Source organism: Phalacrocorax carbo, chromosome 2 (genome assembly GCF_963921805.1).
Source record: "Phalacrocorax carbo chromosome 2, bPhaCar2.1, whole genome shotgun sequence".
NCBI lineage: Eukaryota > Metazoa > Chordata > Aves > Suliformes > Phalacrocoracidae > Phalacrocorax > Phalacrocorax carbo.
This window is the reverse complement of record NC_087514.1, coordinates 93419348-93440307: the sequence shown is the minus strand read 5'-3', so window position 1 is coordinate 93440307 and position 20960 is coordinate 93419348. Positions and strand designations below refer to the sequence as shown.

The 20960-nt window shown below is 44.0% G+C and overlaps 1 protein-coding gene across 2 annotated transcripts in view; it reads left to right on the top strand.

Annotated features, from left to right (window-relative positions):
- Positions 1-20960, top strand: part of SLC22A23 (solute carrier family 22 member 23) — a 118870-nt gene that overhangs the window by 73226 nt on the left and 24684 nt on the right. Inside the window, exons 4-6 of one of the 2 annotated variants that reach the window (XM_064443517.1) lie at positions 7155-7323; positions 12148-12275; positions 18782-18871. In XM_064443517.1, the coding sequence (XP_064299587.1) occupies positions 7155-7323; positions 12148-12275; positions 18782-18871 (387 nt within the window). The remainder of the gene's footprint in view (positions 1-7154; positions 7324-12147; positions 12276-18781; positions 18872-20960) is intronic. The other variant, XM_064443518.1, reaches the window with a different exon arrangement.

Sequence of the window (20960 nt, the reverse complement as noted above, 5' to 3'; positions counted from 1 at the left end):
TCCACAGAGTGTGTTGGAAAAAAGAAGAGGTCCCTGAGGTTTGAGAGAGCTTAGTGGGAATTTGGAAATACAGCAGCAGTGGGGACTGGGTTGCGTCCCAGCAGTGTTCGAGATCACTGTGGTGGAGCTGCTTGTGCCAAAAGGCTCAGCTCGGGGAGCACGGCGGTGGTGGGACATGCTGGAAGTGCTGAACAGCTTGGAAAACTAAGTGCTGTCAGATTTTTTTTCTTTCTTTGTGCTCAGTTGAAAAGCAGAGTCCAAATGCAAAATCCTATCTTAGGGCCACAGCCCGTGCTTTTCTCTTGACCCGGCTGAGCAGCTGCTGGGGGTGAAAGGCAAACACAGCCCTGGCGCTTTAGGACGCTTCCACCACTGGGAATTTCTGGTGTCCCGCATTTTACACCTAAAACTGCGTCGCCTGACCTTCCTGCTCAACTGATAGTATGGGTCTTGTTCATCTGAGTCTGATTGTTTTATTCTGTTTTGGGATAAGGGAGCACCTTGAGGGGTCCTTAGAGGGAGGGAATTAAGAGTGATGGGTATATAGTAATATGGGGGAAACCGTCAGAAACTGAATTTCTTTCTCTCTCTCTCTCTCTCCCCCCCCCCCCCCCCCCAAATATATTGTGAAACTGAACGTGAATCTAGAATCAGACTTCCTCCTCAGGGATTTTTTTTCAGTGGGAATACCGCTCCCCAGCCTTCAGGTGCTTTGTCCTGGCCATTTTCTCCAAGGAATCCTCCTGTATAATTACAGTCTTGGTGTCTCATAGACTGAAACTGGGTGGGGAGAGAAAACTATAAAGGCACAAAAAGCAGTCAGCTTGTGGTTTCTGATGGAGCTAGCACTTGGACGGTGGTGCAAGAATTTCTTTGGGATTGGAGATGGGTGAGTGAATGCTGGAGAGTTTTTCAGGCAGCGTGGTTTAACTTCTTTTTCTTCTTGATATATTATTTGCAAATGACTTACAACTTATTTTCTTTTTTTCTTTAAATAAAGTTATTTGCTCTTCATCCTTGTGCAAATACCCTATGAAAATAAATGTCAGCCTTTGAAGACAAATGAGGAGGCTTCTGAAACCTGGAACAAATCATTTGTTACTAGCGCACCAGTGTAAGACCAAGTGAGAAAGGGCGGGATGTGGCGCTTAGTCCCTTCATGGCAATGACAGCTCACCCAGTGGGGTTTGGAGGAGGTGGGCTATGCAGGGCCATGCTCTGTGACAACATGAACTGATGTTAACCTGCTGTTACTATAGTTGTCCCTGATCACCTGTCCGTGTGTCCGTCTCCTCCAGATGGACTGCTGCTTCCGCAGCTACAGACAGAGAGGGTGAGAGAGAGGGGCTGGCTGGAAAGGGGAAAGGGCAGTATGGCAGATGTCAGGCTACAGCATACCTGAATAATTTTAACTCAGTTTCCCATCTTCTTTTTAGAATTTGCCTGAAAAATTGTTGTCAAGGGTATCAGCCATGGGGTTTTTCCATCCCAGTGCCAGGGAGAGGACAAGCTGTTAGCAAAAGCTACTTGCACTTTCCAATCTAAAATCAATGTGCCCCTTGTCACCACTGCTGGTTGCATTTCCTGTGGGTAACCTGTTGTCTGACTTGTGGTTTTATCATGCCTTTCTCTGCTGACACCCAGGGGCAGCAACCTCCTGCACAAGGGAGCAGCTCTGCACGCCATGGGGCTGAACCCCCGTGGTGTTGCAGAGGATCTTTGTGAGCTCCCTCCTCACCCACAGCCCAATGAGTCTGAGTGCTTGCAGTCGTGCAGCAGGCAGAGCTGAGCAGTGAGCCCTTCTGGCCTGTCTGTGTGTCCTGTGCAGCTCATGCAGTGCACTGGTCGGAAGAGTGCCCTGGTCCTGTTCAGGGCAGGTGCTCTAACTCCCTGCACCATCCCACCTGAGCTGTCAGCGGTGTTGGAATCTTCCTAAATTTTGCCAACCATGCAGAAATATGTGATGGGGTCCTGTCCTTTCCCGTAAATCCCAACCTTTTTGGTCAGCTGTGAGGGACGATTGATTTTGGTGTGGAATAATCCAGAGCCCTGTCATCTTTTCCAAGCTATTTCTAGGTTTCTGAAAACTATATTAAAAAAAAAAAGGCAAACCATTTCAGGACTCATGGCTCTCTGCAGACACGCTAAAGATGTGTGCGGGTCCAAGATGTGCCATACCTCATCCACCTATGGCCTGATTCCAGAAACATCTTCCTTTTTGCTCCGCTCCCTAGATTCTTCCAGGCACACCTGCTTCCAGATGAGATGTAAATGGCATGTACCGGTCCAAGTACCACCTAGTTGCAGTGAATTAATTCACTGATACTTATACACGGCATTTTTTTGGCAAAACTGCTGGTGCAGTAGCTGAAGGGCCTCCCAGCACTTCATATGCTCTGTGGAACGGACCTGCTTTTGCCTGTGAAGGCTTGTTCAGGCTTTCCCTTCTTTCTAATGAGAATCCCAAAGGACTACGCAGGGGGAACACAGGGGGAGTGAAGGAGAGAAAATGAATCCTTCTTAAAGAAAGGTAATTTCAGTACTCCAACACCTGCTTGGGAGATCTTACCTGATCTGACGCCAGTGGTGTGCTGTGGGCTGGCTCCGATGACATAACGATGAACTTCAGTTGTTTCTTTGTTTTAGTCTGTCAAGAAAATCTTACTGTAGCCTTGCCACTGTTGTCATATGGCATGCAATGTAGTTCAAATGAGGACTTGCATGTGACAACATTGGCTTCAGACCATAGTTTTCCTGGTCCTAAAAACTACTTGCCGTGCTTTTTTTTGGACATGTTTGGAAAATGTTGCAGGTTTGAAACTTCTGTTGGACTCTGTATTCACCTAAGGTGTGAGAGTGTACCCAGACAAGCTGCTTGTTAAAGCTAGATGGTCAGAAAGTCTGACCAAGCTCAAAGCCCTGTAGGTCTGTCGGGATCCCAGGCAGCTTTTCTCAGGCCAGCATTCACCCTCAGATGCTACTCCTCTGAAACCCAAGGGCTGCCCCTGCTCCAGGAGGAGCAGACCAGTGAAGGAAGTCAAACCAGGACATCTCCAAGGCTGTCTCCGGAGGGAAGTGTGAGGAGCGTTGGGGACAGAGCCCTCCTCAGCAGGGGCTTTGCCCTTAGCATGTATCTAGAAAGTTTAACTAACACACTAGGGGTGCATGTGGCTCTCTTGAGGGTCAGGTAGCGTCATTGCTGCAATGCTGGGGGGAAGCAAAAAGGATAATGGATGAAGTAGTGGGAGAGATGCTCTGAAATCTGTCCTCTTAGTATAAAAAAACTGTTGGTTTGAAAGTCTTTTTCTTGAGCTTGGCCTTTGTCACTAGGAGCAGCCAATATAGCTGCTGTGGTTCTTATTCTCTTTGTTAATATTTGAAAATATTTCTCATGGCATTTCTAAATAACTCAGTGAGAGACTACATAGAAAGACAAAGTTGTTGGGTTTTTGTTTGGTTTTTTGGTTGGGGGTTTATTTTCTCCCCAAGGTCTCTAAGTAGGCAGACTTTGCACAACCACACTCATTCTCTCATGGATTTCACTCATGCATGCTCTCACACCTGTGCTCTCACAAATACCAAGGCATATGTCCACGTGGTCTGGCCAGGGTCACTTGTGTGGCACAGAGGACAAGACGCAGTGGCTGCTGCATCCTCATCATATCCCTGAGGTTGTTCATGGCGAGCAGCAGCACGCCAGTTTGGGGTTGCTTTTCATACCCTTTAGAAGTTGATGATATTCACAATTTTCTGCTTTATTGGTTTTTTTCCCTCATACCTCATAATTCTCAGGCAAACTTGATGAATTTCTGTTCTCTCCTTTTTTTTTCTCATAGCCTTGATATTTTATGACTCTAATCCTGTTCTTCCTCTTTTTGATAACTTATCTGTAGGTCAGGTTGTTCCTCCTCCTTTTGGTACTTGAGTGAAATCACAGGTAGGGTGTGATTGACACAATGGGTATATGCCATTCCTTTAACCTGTGCTTTGCCCATCCTTCTGGCACCTGCTTACTTGCTCTCACACATGCATACACTCATATGTGCACACAGGCTTTTACTCTGCCTTTGTTCATCACGAGTTTTAATATTTCTGGTACAAATTACCGCATGCAGACTCATGGAGTAATGTATCTGGCCCCAGTGCTGTTCCTTTTGTGCCAGAACGTGTCTCTGCTCATCCTGCGTGTTAGTAGTGTGTTACTTTGAGTGCATTAAACAACCCCCAAAAGTGCTTGAATCCCTTGTAAAAGGGGCACAGTTCACACTGGCATTCCCTGTGGCAGGTTTGAGGTCTGTGAAGCTGGTGAACATTGATTCGGTCACTTCTGTAGTACAAGGATTTACAGGATAGGGTCTGAAAGGAGGATTTCTACACTTTATTTCTGCATTTCCCAGCCAGAGGCATGAGCCACACAATGAGCCTCCTGCATTCAGTGTCTCGTGTCTGTGATGCCTATGGGGCCTGGGTCTGCACCATACATGTGGTGAGGTGGTTGCCTTCAGACTGGCTTATGCTTACGGCGGTTCTGCCGCAGGGATTGACTGGATCCCGCTTCTGCGCTTGTGATGCCCACTGTTACTGGGCATCTACCAACGGTGGGAAAGTCGGTCCCATGTGTCCTGGGCACGTCTGATTTCACTGCCCAAGTACGGCAGGACTGCGTTGCGCGCAGGCTTCAACTTGCCCATACAATTGTTTGCCTGGAACTTGCGGCAATTAGGCAACATGAGTTGGTGATCTACTGCTCTGACTGTGCTGCCTAGAGTAGAAATACTAGGCAAAATATTTTCCATGCCTGTCTCGTTGCCCCCACAAAATTTTCCAACTAGAGCAAACAGATGCGTCCGGGAGTTTTTGGTACTGATGGTAATTTCCATGATTTGTGTGTGTGACAAGGCTTTACTTGATTCTCCGTGCTCCACAAAGTAGTTGAGGTGAGAACCTTTTCACTGAGTGGGGAAGCTGGAGGTTTCTTGCTGGATTTGCCACAGGTGGATAAAGCTGATCTCTGCCTTGTAGTGATTTTATGCATGTTGATAATTTATCATGTGGACTGGGTGGAAATTTTTGTGGCCACCGAGGCCTCGTGCCTGGGTGGATCATGGCACTGGTGGGAACATCAGCAGGGTGCCTTTCCTAGGGCTGGAGCAGGGGTGCTGCAGCGGGTGGCTTTGCTGGCAGAGATAGAAAAATGTTGACTGCTAGATACTTGCTAAAAACTGCAGTGCTGAATCTTCTATTGCATAAAATTGATGCAAGAGATGTTGGAAAGTCAGTAAGCTGTCCTAATATGTAGAACATTTCAACATCATGTGGAGTTACGTACTATGCACCAGTGACTTAATGAAACATAATTTTATTATTTGGACACCTCTTTCTGACTTCCTATAAAAGTTGTTCTCCTCTTGGTTAATTTTTTTTATCTGATGCTAACCTAAACAATGCAGTTGAAATGCCAAAGCCTTACCTATCTAATGCAGACTTCTCGTTTCTATAGCAACAAAACTCGTCCTTGTGCTTAATGAAGGAATATTGGAGTTTGAGTGACTGGGACTTTAAGGTTTAGAAAAACCAACAGAACCACTTTATATTTGAAGATTAGGGAAATAAAATGGAAATGACCTCTTTGCACAGAATTTAAAAAAAAATAATCACCTAGGCTTGGGATACTTCATTAGTAAGAATTAAACCATATTTTTTCTAATTAAAATGTAAAAATCTTTTATAGCAAGTGAGAGTCTTTCAGGGTTGTTGCCGCCCCCCCCCTTTTACAAAGCTGCTGTGTTTGTGGTTAAGCTAATGAAAATTTGGGCTGCCTCACAACAGATACATTTTCCTTCAGTATTGGCAAAAATCTGTTGTCAGTTTTAGTCATTGGCTGAAAAGAAAGTGGGGAAAAAAACAGTGTGTGATGTTTAATCCTATGCTTGATCTGCAAGCTAGTTCCTGGTCAGCTAGTTTAAATCTGTGTTACAGTGATTAATGCTGAACAAGCTACAGATGAGAGAATGCATGAAGGAGCAGCTGTCATCTCTTCCTATTGTCTTATGGCTTTTCAATTAAAATTTTAACAGCTGTTAAATTCTAATTTAAAACAACCATAGGAAACATCCCAAGGAAAAGCAACAATAGTGACAGCAATATATAATGAATGTTTATAAGCCTATGTTTCTATATCAGCGTGCTGATAACTACTACACAAAATTTGTGGCAGGCTTATTGTGTTTAATTATTAATCTGCAGAAGTGAATGTGGGCAAATGGGATATATGAAATAGGAGCTTCTATTGCAATCTTACTGGCAAAAAAATAATATATTTCCACAAGGCAGTCAAATTTTCAGCTACTACTGTGATTTTTTTTGTTTGCTTTTTAAAGCTGTGGTTCTGATAAATTCCTCTTTATTTCTGAGGACTAAATAAAAGGTAGTCAGGGTTTAAGGAAGCTTTTATCTACTGAATGCACTTGTCACAAGGCAGCTGAGGCAACTGATGATAGCGGCGATGGTAGTAAATTACCCCATAGCAAAAGGAAGGATGGAGGACAGGATAAGACAGATGGAAGGCTGGCTCGTTTGAAAGTTGATCAAGATTAGCTATTGCGAAAACAAAAAGCAAACCCAGAAAAAAACCCATTCAGCAAAATCCAGTTTGAAACTGGCTGAGTCGTAGCATATTAAGCTGTGGGCAGGTGGCATCCCTTATGAGCTGGGCAGCCGTATCCTGCTGAGAGCTGTGCTCTTCTGCCTCGCAGCAAACTAATTGGAAAGGCATGCAGTCTCTGAGAACTGTGAAAAGGCTCAACCCAAAATCTTTGGATTGTATTTTACCCTATGTTCCCTTTAAAAAAACAAATATCTTACAATTTTGTAAAATGCTTCTCTAGGCAGAGACTAAGGGAAAGCTGACAATGAGGATATAGCAGATCTGCAGGAGATGCAATAGGTGTATGGAAGTTGCATGTTTGCACCGCAGCCAGCTGTTAACGGGCTTCTCTATTGCTGCTAGGGTATTTGAAGATTTATGTGATTGTGCATAAGTTTGGCCAAAGGTCTTGAAGGGCATTAATGCCCTGAAAGTTTCACGAAGAGTTGCTCTGTGGGTGCCTTTGCTGGTGGGAGGCTAACATGTTTGCATGTGCTCTGTGTTTCAGGGATAGAGCTCTGTCCTCCTGGGCACCGGTTCATGATCACCATGGTGGCGAGCTTCATCGAAATGGCGGGGCAGTTCCTCATGCCAGGACTGGCTGCCCTCTGCAGGGACTGGCAGGTCCTCCAGGCAGTCATCATCTGTCCTTTCCTGCTGATGCTGCTTTACTGGGTGTAAGTATTTCTTCCTCCTGTCCAGTCAAAGACAACACGAGTTCCTGATGTTGGACTTCAGAGGTGCTTTGCTGCCTGGAAGTGTATGTGCTTCATAACACATATGAGCCTTTCCTTTGTTGCTACCTTAACCTTTTGCAAAGAAATTACTCTTAAATAAGAAATAATACCTTTATAATTTACTGTAGCGCACACATGTTACATGCTGCGACATGGTGGGAACTAAGGTGATGGTCTTCTTTTGCTGAGCAGCAAGTTGTACTTTGCTCTTATTCTGGCTGTTACTTCCCCTTTAAAGATGAAAATCATGCTTGAGAGGATGCGTCTCAGCCTAGCTGTTAAGTTTGTGGCTGCACAGCTAAATTTTCCCTTAAAACCTGTATTGTGGTTCTGGGCTGTCACTGTTGGTTTCTTTGGCTTGGGTTAGCCAACCTAGGTTAAAAATAACGTGTGTCAGCTCTTGAACGAGCGCACTTGGACATCTTGTATGCATGAGGTAACCACCCCTGAACTAGACTGCCTGCTCGATTTTGCATGAATTGTGCATGCCGTGCCAAAGCCGGTCTGCACTGGGCAGTGGCTCGGGATCATTCCCGCAAGGAATCCTCCCCTCCCGGCTGCTCCCAATCCTCTCTACCTACCGCGCCAGCAGCACTGCAGCGTTGGTGCGGCTATCCTGAGAGAAGTAGGGTGGCACCGTGTCCATCTCCACCAGGACTCTATATATCTCCTAAAAAAATCTTTCTTTGTTGTTTTGTCTTAATAGTGATACACAGTGGTGGTGTAACACAACAGAGGCTTATGAGAGCAGTGTTGTACAAACCATAACAGTAAGAACAGGTTAGATCATTCATTTTAAAGATAACATTAAGAAGATTAAAATATTTAGTTGCTGTACACTGGAAAGAGTGAGGAAAAAATGCCACCGCACTATGCAGGACCAAGTTGTTTATGTACCGTGGGGGGCCAAGCTGCCAGTTGTAATGCCTGACAAGTTGCAACGTGTAAAAACTTGTTACAGTGTGTAACAATTTTTAACAGTTATATATTTTTCTATTAATTCATGAAGGCCGTACAGAGTTCTCCTGCATTCGTGGCAGTAACCCTCAGCAGGGATTTCTTCGCTTATCCCCGAGGTAGACATGCCACAGCTTTGGCTGAGGACAAAACGTGGCACACTAGGAAAAGTTGCAAGTCCTTCACAAGATAATGGCTTTTTTTTTCCCCCACCGCCCTGTTTTCCAACATAAAACATCTAAATAGTGTCATCTTGTCAGTGTTAATCTTGATGATGAATAAGCTAGAGTGTTCTTGTTAATGTATGATACTGTTCTCCCAAACCTGCCATATGTTATATGCATGCAAGCACACACGCATGGAGGCCTACTACAAAACCTCCAATTGGGATGCCCACCAGCTGGAAAGCATTATATCCGCCACTGGATAGAACACAATATCAAACATAATGTTTACAGTTATTTGTGTCCAAAAGGATAGTAGGATAGTATGAAGACACCTAACGAACACGATAGATGACATGGACAGCAGTAACCCCTCAGCAGTCTTCCGGAGGTGGCACATTTTCCAGGTGGCTGAGTCAAGGTTTCATATGTTCCTGTTGAGAGGTTGTCCCTCAGTGACAATGAAAGCAATAGAAAATGCTGATATTTATTTCCTGATCTCAAAGAGCTCTGTGGCTTTTTGGCTGGACAGGACAGGCAGGCCACGCAAATAGATCCCGCTTATATAACGTGTGATATGACAGCTTGATAAGTAGTGGTAACAGCCAAAGTAACAGGATTTGCATTGCCCCGGGTTTTTGCATTTGCAGAAATGGACTCTGGTTAGGATGCTGGTTTAATTATACTGTCAGTACAGTATGCACTTTTCTCTTAGGCTTTTCTCTTCCATCTGTTGCATAATCTCTGAAAGTGCTACCCATTTATTACCTCTTTCCTTTCCTCCCCTCTTCCCCCGGCATTGTGTTAGGGAATAGTGTGGACCCTCAGCATATGTTATAGATGAAAGAAGAAATTGAACTGATTTGTAATAAAAGAAGAACTGGAAAATTGCACTCCTTTTTAATTCCCCATCGTGTACCCAAAGCAGTGAATTCAATAACCAATGCTGTGATGGCCCCTGTGCTACCTCCTCCTTCCTCCTTGCTCTCTTTACTTCCATCTCCTGCTGTGAGAGAGCTGTTTGCTCCTCCGTGCCGGGGCCTAGCCCTCTCCTACCTATAGATTTGCTCTGCTTCCGGCCTGCACGTGGCAGGCTATACTGTCCCCAGGAGATAGGTGGCTGAGCAGAGCGGGAAGGTGGGCGTGGATCAGGGGAAAGGGTGAAGCAGCAGGTATGTCTAGGAGGGATGGGCTGGGACATCTTACAAATCAAGCAGATGCCTTTGCTGAGCTCGTGTGTGTGTGTGTGAGGTTTTACCTTCACCAAGACACAAAGTTGTAATAACTGGGCTTGTTGCCCTGGGACAGACCCCTAATTGACACGCTCCATACAGTCTTGGCATGGGCATGGGTTTGCTCTGCATCTGGACAGGATCATGGTTCTCCTTCCAGCTATGCACAGTACCTTCCTGGCCTTTTTCTGCCTGTCAAGGACTCAGCTCTGCTCGTAGAATTTCTCAGGCTTAGGATCTTTATTCCCAGGGTCCCTCCTACTCTTCTCCCTCTCCTCTCCCAGGCAGCAGCTCTGTAACAGGAGATGAACATTTCCGCCTACCCACCCACTCCCCTGATTTTTTTATTTGACTGCAAAAGGCTGGTCCTTTCCTTGCCGATGGAGGAAGTAGAAGACTATCAACCAGGTGTCTGCAGTCAGTTCAGCCTGATCTGGGAGGCTGCTCACTCCTGGTAGAATGCTGTCTCAGCTTCATTTACATATATAGTGTTTAATGCCAGATGATGACCAATGAAGTTGTGATCAAATTTCTGTGCAGAAGTCTGCAGGGGCCAGGGGTTTGGCATTTGTGTTTTGGTATGGTTTGGGGTTTTTTTTTGCTTTTGTGAAGGTGCCTAGTTTGTCAACAGAAGGTGCAACAATAGGCGCGTACAAATGACCCTCGGCTGCAGGGTCCGTGCTCCACAAGTGAGCTTGGGCACTTGCACAGCGACAGGGTGACCAGCGCTTCCCCTTGCTGTGCCTGACAATCTGGGTTCAAAGCAGCCCAGGAGTTTTTAAAGATCCTTAAATGAATCTCCCACTGCTCACACTGAGTGATGGAGTGGCTGAAAGATGGGAGGCTTCAGCACTTCCCGTTTGAGAAACTTGTAGGAGCTGGAAGGCAGAGACAGCATTTGTCCCTGTGATGCCCCTCTCTGTGGCTCTCTTCCTTCCATGGGAGCAGGTGCTCCCCACAGGGTTTTTGTTTGGGACCTGTAACCTGTAAGTGGACTGTTCCAGAAGTGTAGTTTTTAGGCTAATGGCTGAGGCTGCCCAAATCCAGAGCCAAGCATGGGGAGATTTTGCATTCAGCGAATTCTTAATTTTTCAAAACATGCTTTTGCAGGACAGGGCTTTCTACAGGAGGATGTGCCAAAGCATCCGTGCAGCTCCAGTGGTAGTAAATAAGCTGACAAGCTGAATAGCTGTCATCATGGCTGTTACATATTTTTATTGCCTGATATAATTTGGATTGCAGTCTGCCTGACTTCTCTCCTTTTTTCTTCTTTAAAAAAAAAATTTATCTAGGATGGAGGTTTCGCTAAGCTGTCTTCCAAATTGCATCAGCCTTAAAAGACAGTACTATAATGGTGCTATTGCCTTGTTCCCTGCTTAGAAGTATAAGAACTGAGGCAGCATCCACAGCAAAGATCTGTTCTTTGTGAAGGAAATTTGAGGTTTATTATATCTTTGAAGTTAAAGTAGTTGCTAAATTTGTTCTTAGAAAGGTCTTTTGGAAGATTAGTGAAAATGAGGTCTAAACAAGAAAGAAAAATATGCTTGGAGTCAGGTCTGAAAGTTTTCATATCTATAGAAGTATGGGAGTTTTTCTTTAAGATCTACATATTTCTTTTGGTTTTGTATGAAAATAAACTCATCTGTAAAAAAAGAAGAATGATCAGTTAAGCTGATGACTCAGGTAAATATCAGCACTTGAAGGAAAAAACGGATGGAAGATAAGCTTTTTTATTTTGTAACTTTGTGTGCATGTGTGTATTTTTAAAGCAACTCAACTAACATAATATTGTCCTTACTAGGGGAAACTTTTAGAGCAACAACTGAATGTTGTCTGAAGAATACACAATATTGGCCTCTATAAAAGAATGACTTAAAGGCTGTGTATGTGGAAGAAGATTTCTGACATGTTTAAAAATTTAAAAAATCTGTTCCATTATAATCCTAAAAAGTAATTCTTCTCTTTCCTCTCTCCGTCTTTACAGGAGAATCCAAATCACTTCTGTCAGCCTTTTTCCTTTTTGGTCTGAATTACCATGTGTTAACTGCACATCCCATTCATTCCCTGCTTGGCAGCAAATATCTATTGCAGACAGTGCTGCCTCCTTCTCCCAGTTCTTTCAAAATTGTATTAACAGGCAGAACGCCTCTAATACATTACAAAATTCTAATATGTCCTATTTCTAGGTGATAGGATAGTTCCTATATGACTGGTGAATCTGTGTAAAAGAAAACGTCATTAATTTGCGCATTCTGAGTCTGTTTTCCCTCTTACTTGTTTCATAAGTGATTCTTCTGCTTTTTGAAAACAATTGTGTAGCTCATGAATGGTTAAATGAGCAGCTAAACACTATCAGTTCTTCCTCTGACAGAAACTTGGAAGCGACCTTAACCTGTTTTCCATCTTTAAAGTATTTTCCCAGAGTCTCTTCGGTGGCTGATGGCTACGCAACAGTTTGAGGCATCCAAGGAACTGATCCTTCAGTTCACGCACAAGAACAGGATGAACACAGAAAGTGACATCAAAGGAGTGGTTCCCGGTGAGTAGGACAGACAGACAACTGCAAATCCCTCTGCTCTTCTCTAAAGGCTGCACGTGGCATTGCTGCCCAGAGTTAATGAATCTATTTACTGCCTGTAAAATCATCCCTTTCATTCATTCATTCATTCATTTTGCTTTTCTTGCAAAACCATTCCAAACTCCAGCACTGTGCTTAAAATTACTTGGCCTGTTGAACAGTCCTAGTATTTATAGTCTCATCTTGCAGTGCCATATGTCTTTGAAGACATCTCTTGAACAATTTTGCCGTGGCTACAGAGTGCACCTTCAGCCCCGCGTGCCTCTGGAAACGGTGTTTTAAGGAAGCTGCTCGTTGGGATCCTGCCCATCACGCAACACTTATTTTGTTGGTTTGGAGAAGCAGCAGCGCTCAAACCCCATGTGTTAAAGAACAAGCCCTGTGCAGACCTAAAACATGTTACAATCTCCCTTAACCACATTACAATCTCTCTTTAAAGACTTGCTCCAAGAGCCATTTTGCTTTCTTCTCCTTGCATCATCTGAAAGAGGCTGCTCTAGGGGAGGAGGGGCTGCAAGTGGCAGTAGTAGGGTGTGCAGTTTTTGGCTGAGAGTCTAAATTATTGTTCCTTTGTTTACTCATGCTTTTAGAAAGAGCTGACAACTCTTATCACCAGGATTGTCACTGAAATAGCTGTGCTCCTGTCTTGCAGGGTGCTTTGCAGAAGAGACTCTGTGTGTGTGTGTGTGTGTGTCTAATTACAACAAAGGTGAAGAGTTTCTGGATCTTCACCTTATTGGTCCACCTGTCAGATTTGGGTCAGGCTCCCCTCTTCCTCTCACAGGCCTGATGGTGCCCACAAACACCCATTTTGCACTGTCACTTGCAATCTATATCAGACTACCCACTAGTCAGAAAACAGTGGAAATGTGGAAATGTTTCTTCCCCCCCAGCTTTTTCAAACCCTACCCGGTCTGACTCCAGGGACTGCAGGAAAACCTCACCTGGTAGCTCTGCCTGCAGGTGGGGGTGATGCTTCATGCACTTAGCCGAAACTTGCTGCCGAAAGTCCCTGGGGTACCTGTAGCTTTAGTCAGTCAGTGCCAAAGCATCAGTCAACACTGGAACAGACTTCATCCAGAACAGAAAAATGTCACTGTTAACATCACTGCTTAACAAATGAAGCGGTCGTCTTCAATGAGGGGTGAAAAAAATCCATTTGGGGTCTGTGGTATTCATACCCAGGTCACTGCTGTGATTTCTGGTGCAGTTGGCAGACTGGTGTTAATTGGCTTGTTTACACGTGAATTGTGTGTCTGGGGTTACAGTTCATGGATCTGCATCGCACACAACGTGGCTTTGCAATGTAAATGCCATTTTTCTGGTAAAGTTCTGAAAAGCTGGGGGGAATATGAGCAGCCATTAACCTGGTGGTCGCTTTCCCCAGACCTCCTTTTTGTAGATCTTTCCCAGGGTAAATGATGCATCTTGGAAAAAACTTATCTCTGAGGCAACGAAATGTCTTACAGTTGGACTTGGCGTTTCGCAACCAACTCTAAATTTGTCCTTTCTCAGTTAGCCAGCTTCTTGAATTTGCAGATGAAATAAAATGGGAAAGAAAAAAAAATTACCTGAGTTTTGTTTAAGGTAAAATGATAAAGATGCAACTGTCTGCTAGAGGGATTTGTTTAAGCCGTGTATAATGATAATTGTCCATGGAGGAATGCTAAGTGTCAAAGTGGTTTTATGACTATTATTTGTGACTGATTACTTTTTCCAGCAGTTTCATAGTAGGGGTACGCCCCCGTTTAAGGAGGGACTCCCTTCTATGTGGAAAACAGAGCGTTATTACACATCTTGACGCTATGAATTCTCTGCCTGCAAATACATTTAGATATAGCAGTTGTCAGGACATTACCCTTTGCAAAATTTAAATGATATAGAACATGGTCATTTCTACCTCCTTGCTGATCTGGATTTTTTGGGGATGTTGCTGGGGTTTTTTTATTATTTCTTCCCTCACCTTTTCTCGTTGAATTCTCTCTGCAACCCCACATGCTAAGGCTTTCCTGACCCAACTCTGAAGGGATGCTGGATTTCTGTAGGGAGAGTAAGAGAGCAGCAGTATCAAAAGGATGAAATGAGCTTAACTAAAAATTTTGGAAGGAAGGAATTCCTCTCTAATTCTGAGTACATGGGAGTGTTGATGGTCTGAGTGAGGACAGGAGAAAAGTAGAAATCCCGAATGAAGATTGTGATCAAACTGCAGGCCATGTGTCTCCCAGCGGGTCCATAAGCAGAAGAAAGCATTTCTCTGCTTTTGTGTGTTACAATCACATACCTGTAGTTGGTGTAGCAGGGAATGGGTACAAAGCTGGTACTTGTCTGGGAGAAAGGATGCCACTGAGCCTGATGCAGATATCACCTACCTTCCCTTGACTCAACTGTTGAGCTTTCCTATCTGTGTGGAGGGGTTTTTGTTTGCAATTCGTTTTATTCTTTGTTTTCCATCTGAAAGGACTGAAACCCATTTTGCTCTAGATAGGGGCCATTGTGTTGCTGGTTATTATTCCTCGCTGCATTGTCATAACAGCCTCCTGTGATGATTGAATTACTCCCAACATATTTAAATGATAAACTGCTCTCTTGCAGTCCCTTCCAGCTGGAAACCCCGCTGTAATTTTACTCATATGTACCAGTCAAATTAATGTATCCTACATAACAGATTGTTACAGGAGTTACAGTAGTTTTGTATGTACCCATTTTGGCAGCTGATATGAGTTCCATAATAAAAAGAAGTAGTGTTCGGGTGGGTTAAATATTTCTGGGATGGAGGAAAATGCAGTTCTGAATTGCTGTCCAAGCAATGAACAGGCTTATTTTCCTTTCCGAAGAATCGCACCATTCCCATTGCCTGCTGAAAGCTTTTACTTGACCATTTGGCTACGCCGCCCGTAGTGGAAAGTGCCGCTAACCTTCTGTAAGGCCTGTTTGCTCCACAGGGAGGTGGTCCATGTGTTGGGTGGAGAAAAAGAAGGAAAAATTATCTGCTGTTTTTAAATCAATCCATAGGGCGGGAGCTGTTTGCCAGGGCTCTGCTAGGAGATGTCTCTAAAGAGAACAACTAAATGCCTGGACAGTGGTCCAGCTGCAGTTGGAAGGTCTGGCAGCTGCGGTAACAACCCCTCTGGAGAAAATCAGCAAGGGCAGCTGATGGGCAGTGCTTGGCCAGCAAAAGAGTATGCATAGCAAATGAATTAAAGTGAGGCGAGGGATGTCGATAGGAGTCCAGAGTGTTGTAAATTAACATCGCCCTTGTCTTCTCAGTAACCTGCCCCAGGGGTGTAATGTAGTGCTTGTTGTTGGTCGCAAAACCAAAGGAGAGCTGCCCTCTCGACAGCTTCAAGTGGCTTTATTTTTTAATGATTAGTTCACCTTGTGATTTTTGGCAGGAATAATTTGCCTTTGTAAAGAGATTTTGGTTTTATGTGGTCGTATTGTCTTCTTTAATGTTTAAGAAATCTAGGTGTGTTAATTAGATCTGGTGAAATCATCCCTAACGTTTTGAGTCTAAAAATTTCACCAGCTGGCTCAACGCTTTGCCCTCTTTTAAAAAGAAGTTTAAATTAATTTTTGCATCAATAGAACGATTTTTATCCAACTGCATATTGAAATGTCATTTGTAAAACAGGCTTGGTGAGATTTGTTGACAAATATTTCAAAACGTTATTCAAAAAAGTTAGCTTCAGTCATGTGCAAATGGAATATTTTTATAATATTAATTCAGTAACGGGTTTTCACTGCCAGTTTCTCAAAAAAACTTCCCCATCTCTTCCCTGTTCCCATGTGGAACAAGGAACAAACATTCAGTTCAGTGCAACTGCAGGACAATCATTTTGACTTGAGTGAAATGAATGCTAAGGAAGCATGGAGGTCTGTTTAAAGACCAGGAGAAAAGAGTGTTTAGGGGAATTGGAAATCCCAAAGCACCAACTGTCTTTACACCTTTTAAAGGCATGTCATACATTAGATGGCTTGCCCTTATTTTGGTAGGGTGCATGCTTTTTCTTCATGTGGGGCAAAGGGTCTCTCTGTTAGCTGGAACAGATGGACTGCTGCAAGCTGATCTCTGCTGCACCATCGCCTAGTCCTGCCGGCGTGTTTGGGTGTGCTGGGAAACGCACCACTTGAAAAGCTGTATCAGCAACTACCTGAGTGTCAGACTTGATGCTTCCATGGAAACCCACCCTTGTGCGGTTCTCCTTCTCTTCCCCTTTGGTGGGCAACATTTCAGATGTTCCTTAACATAAAAATAACTGCTTGACCAGGCTGAATAAAAAAAAACCCTTTTTGCTCATCTCTAGATGAAAACCAGAGTGCTGCTGTGGACAGAAAGGTCATAGCTTGTTCCTTTCCAAGGTTCCTTTCTAAGCTTAGGGAAATAACATTGATGTAATTACAGAAGTCTCCAGCAAAGATCAAGCATCCAAATAAACACAAATACTTTAGCATGCAGGACATGTTGTGGAGAGGGAAGAAGGGGTACAGTCATGACAAGTACTCTGTGTGTGTGTGGATTGCAGTTAGGAAAGATGTGGTTTTCGGGGGCTTTCCTTTTAATGAAAAAAAAAAATTGTTTACCTTTCTCGCTTCTAAGCAACATGCTGCCATGACTTTTCTGTTATACATAAGTTAGTTTTCTGTTTCATTTTGCTATATATATTTTTTTTCCTCCTAAGCACGAGGCTTGGATCTATGTACTTGCATGCTTTTTTTTCATTAGGTAAATAGCAGAGGGAAAGGTAAAAATGTCTTATGTCTGAAAGTCAGTCTCTTTCCCTAATAGAAGAGTTTAACTCTCTCTCTACAAAGCTTTACTCATATCATAGACAATCACACCTACAACTACACTGCTGTTTTAAATCTTGTGGTGGATGAAGAGCTAGGAGTATTAGCCAGAGAAAGCAAGCAAGTTCCTTGGCCCCAGAGTACAGGTAACTACTATTTACAAACCTGCCAGATGTGTTCCTTTACTAGATCCTGTTTGTTTCTTGTTTAATGATGCCAAACCTAAATATCCCATGCAAGTCCCAGGGGGTAGTCAGGTGAATGTGGAAATTTAGTTAAAACAGATCAAGATGCTACCTGAAGGCATTTTTTAAGTCTTATACAGGACTGTGTGCCAGCCACAGAGATTTCCATCTCACACAAAACCAGACGGTGATTTCTGTTGCCCTCTTGTATGTTAAATCAGCCTTCAGGAGGGGCTGGGTTTCTCCTGGTGGTCCCCCATTGTCCAGGAACAGGAACTGATGGAGTTTGTGTAACTCTTTCAGGACATGCCGTACATGATAAATAGCTAGTAACAAGAATAAAACTGATCAGTGTAAGTCCTCTTCTGCTGGCGAAGTCTACAGAAATGGAAGAGGAGAGCCCATGTGTGTCCTGACTGTATCCCTGCGAGAGTGGTAGTAACCCCTGCAGCAGCAGGGTTTGGAGGGGACGGGGGGAAAAAGGGAGCACTCAACTGAGGACATGCCTTTTGATGCCACTGGGAAAAGCCAAATATGCTAGAAAACTTTTTTTAAAAAAAAGCGGGGAGGGCCTCTATTGAAGCTTGAATGATTCTTTCTCACCAGTTGAGTCCTCTGCAGACTCTTGCTGGCTGCCCTCCAGCCTGTCGCAGCTGCTCCGTGCCCGGCTGGCACACTGGCTCATTGTCCACAGTGCCACCTTTCCTCCCAGAGGGGCTGGCTTCACAGGGCAGGAACCACACGCAGAGGGCTGGCAGCAAGCCCTGGCCCTGCCAGCGCTCCCCCAGCCCATGTGCACCGAGAGGGGAGAGGATGGGTGAGTCTGGATGTGGATGTGAGGTGTTAGGAGAGGAGACTTTGGGAACCACGCGGAGGTGGAGGGCAGTAAGAGGGACCAGTGGACAGAGAAGAGAGGAAATAGGAGAGTGAAGGTTGTGGGAGAAAAGAACAAAGGTAGTTGGAGGGGACTTAGAGAGGTAAAGGCAACAAGGGACTGGGAGGGACTGGGCTGTAGAGGAAGAGGAGAGGAGAGCTAGAGCATGAAGACTAAAGGGGTGCAATCATATGCTTCCCCCCTACTCCAGAGCAAGCTGTCAGGTGCAAGGATTCAGTCTCAGCACTCTTCTTGTGTGAAATCCACTCCTAAAATGTGAGTCTCACCCTTCTGTACTGCCCAACGTACCTGCTCTGCCTGCTGAGGTTTCTTCCATAGCTCCAGCAGTAGATAGGTAGCAGCATTGCATGTGTAGATACCTGAAACCTCCTGATGGCCCAGATGCGGCTCCACATGATGACATTTGAAGTATTCTTTGTGTTGTTTTTGGTTGGGTGTTTTTTAATGTTGGTAATGTTAGAGGAATGTAAATGTTAACAAGTCATGCTCTGGCAAATGCAAGAAGTTAGGTTGCCTGGGCAACCCTTGCTTGGCCTCCTGGCATGAAGGCATGATGAGACAGCCTTTAATAACATTATTACGACCTATTTTTTCCACAGGGCATAGGATGGACGAATCAGTGCATAGGATGGACGATGCTGTGGGAATGAAGCTGTTGTCTGTTCCTCATTTGTTGCAGAATTTGGAAGGTGTGTAGTGAATGAGGCAGAGGGTTGCAGAAGGAAAGAGGACAGTCTTGGGGAAATGAAGCTGAATGCCTCCTGAAGAGCTGTACTCTTTCCCTCTGTCTGCCAGGGATGTCCTTGTACGATGATGGAAATTTCCCTGGAATCAGGCTCTTCCAATGCTGTCGCTAATCACAGTTTCTTCAGTGTCTGTCTCTAGTATGTAATTCTGGGACTTGATTTACAGAAACCTGGAGCATTTATAGCAGCACCTACAAGGGGTATTGCTGCATTTCTCATTCTGGACACTGTTACTCTGTATCTTATCACCCTGTCTGCAAAACAGGAATAATCTTTGTCCTTTCTCTTACAAGAAGGTGGTGGAGATTATTTCATTGGTCTTTATGAAGTACATGAACATCCTGACAGCACTATAGGAATGTCTCTGAGGAAACCTATGATTTTGTATTCACTGGGAGGTTTGGATAATAAGGCTGAGGGACACATGTTGAATGGGAAGGGTAGAGACATCGTTAATAGCTGCCCATTTGCCAACTGCATTGAGCATTCTGGGGGAAAAACTAACGTGTGATCATCTAATGAAGTGTTGTTATCATAATGCATACGAGCAATTGAAGATTGCAATGGCAACCTTACGTCTGGCTTTTCTTATCTTTTTTTGAATGTAATTAGAAATACAGGATTGAAACAAATTCTTGCAAGCAGTCCTTTGCTGTTAAAGTCATCGAGTTATACAGTTGCTCTCAAGAAATTAGCTTCATTTCAAATACTGTTAGTATTTATGTCCCGTGCTTTTGTTGGAAGGCCATTACACAATCCAAATTGCCCTTGTAGTAGGTACATTTTAGCATTCAGTTCAAATACACTATAGCTGTCCAGGTTCTTTGTCTTTTTCCCCTTCCCATTTGCTGCTGTCTGTGACTATCTTTCTTATCTCTTTGTCTCTTTTCCTATGCCATATAAGCAGACAGCAGCCCGGTTCCTTTGCTGAGCTGAAGTTCTCCTCTATCTCCTCTCCTTTTATAAATAGGCTTGTGAAGGCTTTAGTTTCTTAAATACTGATGACCAGAATTGTAAAAGAGAAATGGTGTTTCATTGTCTGAATTGCAAATACCTCATGGACGCAACAGTCTGGTACCTTACAGTCAATTGTGATCAAGTAGTATATAACCAAGTCCAAAGCCGCATTATCTTCCAGCAGAAGCATTTCCCATTAGTCCCTGAGTGTCTTACCTTTTATTTTGTGTTTTTCACTTGCTTTTGCCACAAGTGGTCTCAAGCTCACCCACTTCCCTCTGATGTCCCATTTCTGTGCTGTACTGCTGGCAGTGCCTCACTTTGTCACCAGCAGACTTCATTGGCACATTCCTAAGGTTTGTGCCAAGCTCCCTAGTGAGGCTGTTAAACTAGATTTTTTTTTTTCTTTGAGAATAAGATGAGTCACGCCACCAGTAACCTCCTGCCATCCGCTTATGATTTCCCTTTTTCTACCCCTTATTGCTATCTGCCCACCAATCAGCTCCTTACCCACCTCATAATTTCTGAATGTGACTTGATAGCCTTCAATATTCCTTTACAATTAGGCTTTTCAAAAATGCAATGTATCATGTTGCTAGCCCTCCATGATTACAAAAGTAAATAAATGAGCACAAAAGGAGTTCAAGGAGACAGAAATCCTAGAAGGTATAAATAACGCTGTGTACCAGTAACTCGGTGTGGCTGTGAGTAGGTTGCTTCAGCTCTGCATTTTGGACCGATCTACCTCCTGCTGCAGAGCTGTTGTGCTCTGGGGTTTGATTGAGCCTCTGGCTGGGCTTCCATAGCTCTTTTCATGTTCAGAGAGCTACTGAGAGTATCATTCAGCAGCCAGAAAAATCCAGCAGAAGTCTATCACCACAGGACACTTGTCATTTTGGACATCCTTTTTCGGCAGCTTGATTTGAGCTTTGTCTATTTTGTCTTTGCCAAGTGATGCAGAGATGGGTGGCTTCATTTGAAGGCTTTAAAGATACTTTATGATTTTGAAAGCTGTGCTCCTGAAATGCAGAGGATCCCATGAGAATTCAACAGCGTTGGGAGTTGGAAGCTGGTA